The sequence below is a fragment of the Nicotiana tomentosiformis genome, chromosome 2, assembly GCF_000390325.3.
Source record: "Nicotiana tomentosiformis chromosome 2, ASM39032v3, whole genome shotgun sequence".
Lineage (NCBI taxonomy): Eukaryota > Viridiplantae > Streptophyta > Magnoliopsida > Solanales > Solanaceae > Nicotiana > Nicotiana tomentosiformis.
In genome coordinates this window covers 57686162-57698393 of record NC_090813.1, presented here as the reverse complement: position 1 = coordinate 57698393, position 12232 = coordinate 57686162, and the positions used below count along the sequence as shown (strand labels likewise).

The 12232-nt window shown below is 32.9% G+C and overlaps 1 protein-coding gene across 1 annotated transcript; it reads right to left on the bottom strand.

Annotated features, from left to right (window-relative positions):
• Positions 1 to 4644: 4644 nt before the first annotated feature.
• On the bottom strand, positions 4645 to 11112 carry LOC104113967 (U3 snoRNP-associated protein-like YAOH). Its single transcript, XM_009624291.4, has 7 exons — positions 10506 to 11112; positions 9264 to 9600; positions 8557 to 8781; positions 6712 to 6934; positions 6379 to 6554; positions 5484 to 5549; positions 4645 to 4925 (listed from the first exon to the last, which is right to left on the bottom strand). The coding sequence occupies exons 1-7, from the start codon at positions 10952 to 10954 to the stop codon at positions 4848 to 4850; spliced, it is 1554 nt and encodes a 517-aa protein (XP_009622586.1). The 5' UTR covers positions 10955 to 11112; the 3' UTR covers positions 4645 to 4847.
• Between the last annotated feature and the right edge of the window lie 1120 nt (positions 11113 to 12232).

Below are 12232 nucleotides of genomic sequence, written 5' to 3'. Positions count from 1 at the left end.
TGGGGAAAAAAAGAAGCCACAAAATAATATAATATATATAAAAAATAAATAAAAGAGCAACTTGGTTTTTATATTTTTCAGATTTTCTTTTTTTTTTGTACTTGTCTTTTTGAGGTTATGTTCGGTAAATTGTATCGAGTTAAGGCTTGATTTAATGTATAAAAAAATAGTACATGTTCATAATTCTGACATACGTGGTTGGAGCAATATGGATCCAAAATTTTAATGAAGAGATACACAATAGTTGGTAATCACTATTAAAAATTGACAAGTCAATTTGTTATAATATCTGGATTATATTATACATAAAATTGATGAATAATATCATAAGAAGTAATTTTTCTATCTTAAAAGCAAGTAGAAACAATTTGTGCCTTCTAAATCCTACCTCTTTAAACTATCTTTAACAATATCATCTTCCTTTTAAAAATTTATTTCTAGAATATCTAAGTGTTACCTTAAGAAAAAATAATTTAGCTTGACGAAAGTAAAAGAATAATATATGGGTTCTCATTGTTGACCGTGGAGTTGATTTGCCTGTTGGAATATGTGAATAGATTCTCTTTTAGCTAACAATGTTGATGGTTTTATGACTACTATGTTATTCATGATGCAATTAATAAAATAATAATCCAAGGATTAGAATTACAGCTTATAGATTATATAATTTATTATTTTTGAATATCAATTACGTACTTATGACTTATGACACTTGTTTTTGAAGTTTGAGGTAACACCTTTCTATATTTGGAAATAAGAGATCTCGTGAACTATTTTTTCCTGCCATTTTTTCGAAGGGTGAGTAATTTTCAATTAAAAATTTTTCTGGGTTTCGATGGATTTAACTACTTTTTTTTTTCTGCTTGATATTCCTTCTTTTTGGTACATTTAAAAGACTAGAGAAATTTACTTAAATCTCTCGTAAGTTACATTGCTTGAATCAGCCAAGAGCAGAAACTCCATTTCCTTTAGCACCAACTCCCGGATTATTATAGCTTCTTCATTAATATTATTCCTACTAGTCATTCGCACGTGTATCCTATACTAATTAGTTTAAATATTTTTAAAATATTATAATAAATGTAAGAGAAGTTACACAAAAATTAAAGAGAACAAATGCAAGCTCGAACTGATGACCGTGAGCCTATTCAATCGATATTTATTATTATACTGAAAAAATTGCTATCAAATGAATTTCAAAAGTCATATTTTCGATGACTTCGATTATGCAATTCTTATAATATATCAAATAATCATATGGATGGTAATTCTTCTTTTTAATATGTTAACAACACATAATTTAAAATGTCGGCTATGGTTGTAAATGTTTTTCTCTAAAAGTTTTTGCCTTCCTCAATAAATTGTTGTAATAGTGTTTTGTAGAAGCTATATACAAAAATTCATTCATAACACCTTCCTTGGGATGTCTAATAGATCATCGTCAATCTCATGGTATATACCTACACAAAAGTAGCAGTTATTTGTGATATAGATAATAGTTGTTCAAATATTTAATTGATGTATATAAATCAAAACACACACATGTACCCTTGTCTCCTTGTTTGATTCAAAATTATGAGTCATTTCATATGTGAATTTGTCCAAAAATTTTACTGGTATTATATGAAGATAACTGTATTATAAAATTTAGCACAACCATGTATTAGATGACGGCAATTTGATGGTTTAGTACTTAATGAGAAATATAGCACTCTATTATATCCAAAAAAAATTATCTTTTAGTTTTAAAATTAATTTTTTTGATAATCATAAAAGAATTTGACAAACAAAAAGACATGAGAGTTGATAATTTTACAATATGTGTGTAATGAGTATCATGAAATTAGAAGGGTTAAATTACAAGCTTCAACTAAAGAAAAAATAATAGCGACATGAAATACCTATAGAATCAAAAATAGTTAATTGCGGTGAATAAGGCAAAAAAAAAAAGTACGGATAATTTCAGAGACACACTTCTAGATTTCGCTTTATCACACTGACCTCCCTTGTGGTTTACAATATTACGCATACCTCCATTATTTTGATTTTCTTGTAACCGTTCTTTAAACTCATTTAAAATAAATATAAATAAAATACAATTTGACAGATTTGCCCTTTTTAATGTTATTTTCTTTCAATTAGAGAAATTACTTTGAATTTAATTACTCGAGTGTTAAATAAAGTTTGATTATTCTTGTCATCAAAATGGTCCTTGAAAACAACATAAGAACTAATGAAACCGACATAGCCGTTATTTTATTTGGATATGTTTGGAATATTTTTGAAAAATAAAATAAATAAAATGAGAAGAGACTAATGTCGAATATTAATAACGTAGCTTTGTAAATGTTATCACCAACTTTGGCCTCATGTATATTTGCAAGTCAAGCTACTAGGATACTGTGACTACCTCATTCCATATACATTTTACAAATTGGATAACCTTTTTCAGTAATAACAATAAAATATATTTCAGTAGTTCTGTTACATAGAATAAATTAAAAGTTTAACAGTTATAGTCTATTTGTAGTTTAAAATATCATCTCGTTACTAAAAGGAAATATACAGGTAAGGGTATATATAGGTTGTGTTGGTTCGTATTTTTCAACATTAAAAGGGGTAAATTTGTCAAATTGTATTTATTTATATTTATTTTAAATGAGTTTAAAGAATGGTTACAAGAAAATCAAAATAAGGAAGGTAAGCGTAATATTGTAAATCAGAAGGGAGGTAAGTGTGATAGGGCGAAACCTGGAGGGAGGTATTTGAAATTATCCGAAAAAAGTATTAAGAAGTCACAGTCGAATTCAAAACGGAACGAAAAGAATCATTTAGTATTATTTGAAAACTAATAAAATTTCCCATGCAGCTAGCAATGTGAAGTTGAAACGGAAAGTATCAAACTCCCGTTTGGCCATAAATTTTAGTTATTTTTTTAAAATTTTCTTTTGAAAACATTGTATGTTCATGGAATATGATCAATTTTTTAAAAAATTAATTTTTTTTTCAAGTTCTGAAAAACTGGTTTAGGGAACTTCAAAATTTCAAATAAAATGAATGTCCAAACACAAAAATTATTTTTAACACAACTTCAAAAACTTATTTTTTAAGTTTCGACCAAATCTATATCCAAAACGCTAGCTAAATCTCGTTTCTCCATGCATTATCATCCATTATTTTCTTGTACGGTATCCAAAATTGTGTTTTTGCACCAACTTTTAAATATTAGTAAAGCGACTTTCATTTTGTTTTCTTCAATTGAATAAAAATATGTCGATATCATCTTTTCTAGCTGTTTTGTAAATGGACTTCATCCAAAAACGATATATCAAGTTTGTTAATTTGAGGAATGTGAAGATAGATTGAATTGCGCTAAGGGCATTGCTACCAACAAAATTTATAGTGGGTTTTGGACCAATAATATAAGTTGAAGCTTGATAAAATGAAAAAGAACAAAGATGGATTCTAGAAGATGTGAAATCACAGAGTCAAATGACTCTTGCAGAATTTAACATGCATACATTAACCCATACATAAAATATATCAGACCCCAAAATGGAACATGAATCAGATACTCCATCATAAATGTAAGAAAAAGAGAAGAAAGCGAGAGAAAGAAAATTGTAAACCTGTGAGGTGCAAGGAAAGTAGGCCAAGCAAAAAATCTAAAGGACTTTTTGAAAAAAAAAAAGAAATTTCTTGACAGAAACAAGAGAAATGTATTACAGTGATTAGACAATTTGATGTACACTTTTATAGAGTGAAATAAAGAATGTAAAATACTATAAAAATTTCCCTACAACCGTGGAAGATAAATTTAACCGAAATGTGCTTTTGAGATAATTAAGAAAATATACAGCCTGCATTACTACTATAAAAACGAAACTGAAATGTTAAATTTTACAGTCTGCATTACTACTACAGAAATGAAACTGAAATATGAAAACAAATTTTTTTTCTCTCTACAGGTTTGGTCTATCTTCTTTGTATTAGATGCATTATTACCATTACAGTTTTTCTACAGTTTGTTGAGACTGTTAAGGTTCTTATAACAGTTCAACCATTACGTCTAATTAATAGAGCTAATAAAAAGCTTTAAACAGTTTCAGTTTATGGCCATCTGAACGGCCACATTATTATTTCTTTGGATTTTACTTTCTTTTTACTTGTTCCTTTGTTGTAGATTTATTAGATGTATATTTACATTATGCATAAAAATATTCTCGAAATAATATTTGCTCGAAGGACAAAACTGTCGTTTAACTTTTGAAATATATTTTGATCTTTCATCTTATACTTTAAGGTTTCACAACTTATAATATAGTATGATGACAAGAATAAATTGGAAATAAACTGGAAGAGCGTTCCTATGATGTTACTGTTGAGACCTTAAAAAAGTAGTAGCATTAGTTTTGTTCATTTCAGTAGGACCAGGAGTACCAAATATTATCTGAGAATATTTCCTAGAATAAATTCCCATGTGAGTTGCAAATGAAGATAACTTTTTCACTTCCCACTTTTTCTAAATGAATTGTGAAAACAAATAAAAAAAACCCGAGTTTGGATTTGATTTTGTTGTTTCTTGAAAAGCACAAGTAAAACCTTCAAACTTTCTGAGGTTTTCATATGAATTTAAAAAACTAATACATTAAAATTGCTCCGTATTTCACTACTACGTAGCCGATTCAATATGAACAAGATGAACGAGAGAAGAAAAAGGCATAAAAAATTGATAGATCAAAATTTTCACTGACAGCATAAAAATATTAACCTCACAAAAAAGGTACAGAGAAGGTTATTCCCCTTTTAGCATGCGCCAAAATGGACAATGAGTAACGAGGTCAATATCACGAAAGCTTCAAAGGTTGCACAAGAACTCCATTTCGAACATCAGCAATACGTCCCCACCTTCCTAAGCGAGGTTCCTGCAGTAAATGCATATCAGATTAGTCGATAGTATGTGAGATAAAAATAGCAATGTACAGAATATCAACGATGATTCAGTTGCGAGTTCAATGCATCCCTGTGCTAGAGATTGATGGATGAGATTGCACATTCATGACGCAGATTATGCATAAGCACATTCTCTATATCCTTTAGAAAAATAGCCAAAGTTATAGTATCTTTTTACCCAGATATGTTTCATAATATCCACATATTGTTACCCGTTTATGTAAGAAGCTTTTTCGGTGTAGAACACACATGTTCTTTAGTTCCCAAGGGAGAAAAGCTTGTCATCATTATGAAAATCAAGTTTATTATCCCAGATACCGATAGTCCTAAGAGGACACTGATCTCAGTCATAAAGACCTGGCCAAGCGAAAATTTGTTGCCAAGTGATGTATAAAGATTTTAACTGACAGGTTGTTGTATCGTGAAGTTGGATCATCAAAACGAGCAATCATGGAAGAAATTAAATCTTTTTATCTGTTTTGCAAAGTTGAAAGATATTGAAACATAAAAATGGAGAAAGAACCATTCACCTGCCCTACTCCAGCAACCAAGAACTGTCCTGATTTTGAAAAAATTAAAGAATTTATAAATCCAGCCTGCATTAAAACAATGATCTTATCAGCATTACATTATTCCTCAGAAGCAACACGAAGATTACAGACATTACACAAATAGCCTAGAAATAATGTTTCATTAATTAAGTTCCAATACAAATAAGAGAAGAAGAGAATTGAACACGTAAAATCTCATTTTCCATTTACATTGAGCCCCAAGATCAATGAATAAGGATACAAAAAGGCAATTTATATAAGTATTAAGCTTCGTCAAACAACCATAACAATGAATGTTTACTATTAAGTGCATGAACGATCATGGTTAGTTAGAAACTTCAACCTTTTGTTTTTATTGATAGGTAAACAATATCCTTACGATTTACAATTCTCCGAGATCGCAAACCTTTATTCCTGTGGGGAGGATATATCATTTTATTACATCCCAAAATGAAGAGCAGATACTGCATTTTCTTGGGGTTGAGAAGAGGGAGAGGAACTTGCAACAATTAACAGAGTTCTCACTTGGTGAGCTGCTTAAGTTCATTGCAAGACTTTTACATTTTTATGGCTAACTTCAAAGAATTATCATTTTTCTATTGAGAGGACACCATAATGCTCTATGGCTAACACATTTCACTAGGCTTGTACAGGGTCGGTAGCCGATCCATGCCTTCCTAACACAATCTTTTCCGTTTTTGTAATACTTGTAGGTGTTTCGTGAGCCACAAAAGCCAGTACTACTCACGTGCACATATCCCCTCTACTCCTGAGTCCTAGGTATAACTTAAAGTTTACAGATTCCTAGGATCATCAAAATAAATCCAAAGAAGTTTCAAAGAATCAGATGGACACACACTGATAGATTCCTTACCACTGGGAGCTCAAACAACGGCCGGATTCCTTTGGATTCATTTTCAATTGCCCACAAACGAACTGACCCATTGGCAGCTCCTGATGCAGCAAGATCACTATTTCTGCAGACTGTCAGCGCACTAACCCAAGAGAGTGCTGATGAGGAACGACTCTCAGGATTCAGGGTGCCATTTTCTGAAAGATTGAACACCATATTTGCTTTAGTTTTTTAATTATGTTTTAGTGAAAGAATTCTTATTGAAGCAAAATAATGCTAGCAAAACTTACAATAGAAAATCCTATCATAGGAGAGATATAACAGAAAAATCTGAAGAATGATCTCAAAGCTTACCCATGTGGCCATTTGATAGAGCCACATTTCTCGGTTCGATTCCCGCTGATTGCAATGAAGCATGTGCATTTTTTACAATGTGGACAGGTTTCTTCCTTAATACGTTCCAGTGCTCAATACTTCCATCATCAGAACCAGATAAAAACTCGTCATTATTGATGAAACAGCAGCATTCAAGGTTTGTTGCTGGAGCACGAAATATCAATTGAGATTCCTCTGGAACCTATTGACGGGGAAGAAGGAACCAAAAATATCAAGAGTCAGAACTATCTTTGAGAACTTGATGTATAAGTAAAAGCCAAGAAGGAGAGACAAATGAAGTGTAAAATTACTACCCGTCTGCTATTAGTTCATAATATTTTATCATCTCCTATTATGCTTTCTGTTTCACCAGAAAAGAAAAGAAAAATCCAATTACCATGCTTCATGGCTTTGAAACTGGCACTACAGGAATCCAGAAGTTCATAGTCTTGCAGCATCTTTAAAATCTTAAACTGATTCAATGACAGGGTTTCAACAATCATAGACGATGCATGACTTGATATTTCCATCTTTAAGTTCCCCAACAGAAAATTATTTTTTATTCATTTCATTAATAGTAAAATAAAATTGGGTATATCTGAGTCTATGGAAAGTCTTTCCCCACCAAGGCAGTGGTTAGAAGCTGTAGTAACGTTTGGTGCCTAATTATGATCTTTGAATGGCTTAAGGTCGGGATTTGGGTACACTGTTCCTGTTAAAGCTGCATCATATTAGCATCTTCTTGCTACTATTATGTTTCCATATGCATGACCAGAAAAGGGAGGGGGAAAAAAGAAATCATGTCAGCCATTTTAAATATGTGATGCATTAGCGAAGTTTAGCTGTGAAAAAAATATAACTTGTTAACAAACACTTCAAAATTTGTTCTTAAAATTTTTTGAATTTGAAAGAACCTTGTTGCCTTCAGTGTTACCAAGGGTGGAAGTACCTAGTCATACAATCCTCTTAACTTACTTTCATTTAAAGAATTTCAACCAATTTGCCTCTTTTTTTTTTTTTCAAAGCTGTTAAATATAGGACTACATCTATGGTGAGCACTGCGTTGAACCACAATACATTAAAATGGAAATAAATAATCATGTTTTTAACAGAAAAATAATATCCCCCAGGCAACTTCATAGTAGGACAAGAGATCCTTTCAGGAAGAATGGATCAGCAACATCTGTAACCTGAACAGAGAATCTGTTAAAGACATTCTAACATCCGATTGAATCTGGGAGTAAGTAATCAAGAATGTTTTGTTCGCTGTTCTTACAACCGTATAAAAAAAAATAAAAAAGGAGGATTCATCAACTTAAATTTGACAGCATACAATCTATTATTGCATAACTTTAAAACCAGGGGTTAACTCAATTAACATGCCTTTTTATCCTCAAACTCAAAAATAAAGAATATATTCTTTTTGAAAAGTCACGAATCTTTTCAATTAAATGTAACTGCAGCTATCTAACATCAGAGACCCAGTAATAGTGCTGGAGTAAGTGTAACCTTCAAAAAAACCTGCTAGGAGCTTTGAAAACGTCTTAGATCCTAAAAATCTCAGGTACTAAGGAAGGACATGTGGGATGAGGGATGAAAACTCAGAGTAGAATGAGCAGACTACACCTTTCACTAGAAAACTACATCTCATGAGAAGGACTTCTTCATCAACAAGGATGGAACACGTCTTTTGTTTAAATTCTTCATAAGAAGCAGATTTATCATTGAATAGTTAACTAACAATAAGAATTTCTTTTACTAAACAGATACATAGCTAGAAAAGAAATAAACTGTATGAAAAGCAGATGAAAGGCCATCGACTACCTTCCATAAGTGCATGGTTCGGTCTCGTCCAACAGTCAACACCCTTTCTTTCCTCAAGGAATCAATGGACAAAACTTCACTTTGATGACCGAATAAAGTGTTTACATAAGCTCTATCTTCCACATTCCATATCTTGATGGATCGATCAAACGACCCTGAAAACAGTTCCGAAGATCCTTGTCTGAATGTCAAACATGAAACAGGTCCTTTATGACCAGGGAATGCCTGTACAAAGCATTACTTTTAAGTTAGAGAGGCAATGAAGAGTTAAAGAAAGAATCCGTGAAAGCACTCACAACTAACAGGACACGAGGAAATTAATCAAAGATAGGTCTTTATTTTTGTTAATCAAAACATGATCAGTATTTCGCATAACATTCAACAAAAAGATCACAGCCATAAATTTTTTGATAAGAAAATCACAGAATTTAAGAATGTTTTTAACAGATATTGATAGATTGGAGATGATGTGAACCCATTTTTAGCCTCTTTCAGCATTGAAGAGCGCAACTAGCTCTAAATAATTGAACTTGTAAGGGGAATGCTAACTAAGTCAATTCAGTACTATTCCACTTGCAGGGAGAACTCTTATCAACATGAGTTCCAAGCTATCACTTGTCTTTAAGGATAATTCGAGATATGAGTGAGAGAGAGAGAGTCAGAATCTAAAGTTGTTCATAACCTGCATTGATTACCCATCTAAATACCTTAATATGCTGCCGTGTTCGGACATCCCACAAATGAATGTGACGATCCAAGCCTCCACTCGCCAAATAGCGGCCATCAGAGCTGACAGCTAAAGCTAAAACATGCTTACTATGTTTCTTTGCTCGACCTTGTGGCTCCTTAGCACCATGTGACTTCAAAACTTCGTCAGTAGGCCAAGCATACTTTTCTGTCTTTCCACTGTCCACATCCCAGCTAGCAATAGTACCATCTTTAGAAGATGAAAATCCTTTTAAGTCATCCTCAGATAGAGTCACGGCAGTTACGGACTGTCGATGTTTCACTAAAAGGCGAAATCCCTCAGTCGGCTTCTGAATCCTGGGGAATATAATAATGGAATAACTCAATAACTAGAAAAAATGTCTTCATCAATTTAACCACTTATGAAATTTGAATAATCTTTCTTATCATGGTTATAGTGGAGCACAGAACAGCTTACATAGACATTATTTGTTTCTGTGGATAGGAGTTAGTAAAGTGGCAGGTATCAACTCAAACAAACCTCAACTATAGCCCAATGTGCAAGCACAACACTTCTAACACTAAAACCAGAAATAAAGATGAGTTATTCATGGTGCTTTTGCTCGATCTAGTGGGCCCTCTGAACATGTTAGAGTGAGTTAGAGTCCCACATTGGTTAGGGAATGTGCCGGTAGTCTCCTTATATGGACTTGGGCAGTCCTCCCCTCACGAGGTAGCTTTTGGGGCTGAGTTAGGCCCAAGCGTCATATCTTTACAGAACATAATCAACATATTCAATTAGTCAGCTTGGTGACGATGGTGCCTAGTTCAGCTTCAACACAAATTGAATAACCCCCCACCCCACGGCCTGCTACAACCTAAATTCCAGCTCACATATAGAGTTATAGCTGGGATTCAAACATGGGATCTCCAAGTTGATATTCGTATACCTAACCACTCGGCCATTCCCTTGGCGCAGGCGACCCAATTCAACAATTATAAATTTAGAAAAATCCATCACGCTATCCATGCCCACAATAGAAAAGGCTAGCCACCAGCTAAGGGAAACACATCTGCGTTTCTTTCCACAGGAATACTTAATTCGGCAACACATGCTCACAACATAAGAAAGAAGAAAAATACTGGTTATAGAATTATGACAACTGTTTGATATATATTTGAGCGACATAATTGAGTATACTGAAATTAAACACTAATTTACTTCTTGTATAATAACCAATTTGCATTGAGTAATCACACACCTGGAAGCAATAGCTTTTCTGACACGACCACTCTCCTCCATCTGCTCCTGCTGCAAAATGTTCGCCACCACCGAGTCCCTCATCCCTTCCCTCTCCTCTCTACCCCCTTCATCCTCGCTCTCTCTTTCTTCCTCTTCCCTCCTCGCGGACTCCCTTATTCTCTTCAAATATGCCTCCGCCACCCTCTTTCTCCTCTCCGCCGCCGTCTCCTCCTCCTCCTGTTCTTCCTCCTTACCCTCTTTTTTGTCCCTAATTCCTTCATCATCAGAACCATAAAGTTCCTCATCATCATCATCACTGCTCTCTATATGTTCATCATCTCCAAACCTCTTTCTCCTTTTCGAGTCGTTGAAAAATGGGTCATTTTCAATTGAAAATCTCTTTTTTCCATTCTGTGTGTTCCCTTTTTGAGCTGACGCTTTCTTCTTTTTCAGGTTCTTGGCCTTCATGATTCAATGGGGAGCTCAAAGTTCAGAGCTTTTTCCAGAAGTATATCGCACCCAATTACCTAATGAGCTAAAATTTGGATTGGAGGTGAAATAAAACCAAGGTGGCAGCAATATAGTGATTAGGGTTTTAGGACCAGTTACAATGGCAGGCACTCGGAGTTTAGGGTTTAAGGGTAGAAGAAGAAGGGAGATGTTAGAAACGGGTAAATGGGCCATGCGGGTTTGGGCCTCCCTCCATGTAAAATGGGCCCAATCAAGTGCCCAAATAGCATTCTGTTAAGTGAACTATGAGGGCAAGCGCACATATATCCGATTTTGGGATCCCTATTTAGGCCGATGACCTAAGATCATAAGTTTAGTCACTTCATAATTAACTTGAGACTAAAGTTGTAAATATTGGCATATGAAGTTTGATATATTGATTATGCAAGTAAACTACCAACATACGCATTTGAAATTAAAGTTTTAATAATCTATATTATATTAAAAGCACGAAGGCTCTTAGCAAAATATCGTTTGCCTTTTTTATCCTTTTAAAATAGAGTTCACACTAGATAAAATAGTCATTTAATTATATCCCTTAATATTTAGGAATAGTCATTTAATTAATTCTCTATTATTTAGTAATAGTCATTTAATTATTTTTCTAATATTTAGGACTTTTTAGTCAACTAAGAAATTGTTTATTAATAATTTCCTTATCAATTTCCTACTATTTAGGAATAGTCGCTTTTCCTAATATTTAAAACTTTAAAATAAATTAAAATTTTATCTTACACAAAGTATTTTCTTATTTGACGATGTAACATAACTACTACTATAATTCTAAGTTACGTTACCTAATACTTATAACCTTGAAGTCTGAATTACAAAAGGGAATATTTTGTATACGGTGCTAAATAAAGGACTAAAGGCACATAAACTTCGAAGACTACTTAACCAAAAGCATCAAACGTGTTCAATATAATATAGTAATAATAATCACTATATAAATTATAAAATTAATTAAGAATTTAATATTTTTGATGAAGTAATATTTAGGATTTTGATGTCTACTATCTATTTGTCACTTTGAGTTTCCTACAATTTTTAACCTAATACAATGAAAAAGAAGGATTCTATTTCATTCTAGAAAGAATTTCCATGAACATTTGGAATATAAGAGCCGTTTTCAAGTAGTGCTTGATCGATTACGTATTAATTAATATTCGATTGATTGGTCTAAGGTTATCGACAAAAAAAATTTGTCTAAACCACTTCGTTTCTTCTTGTCTAAGT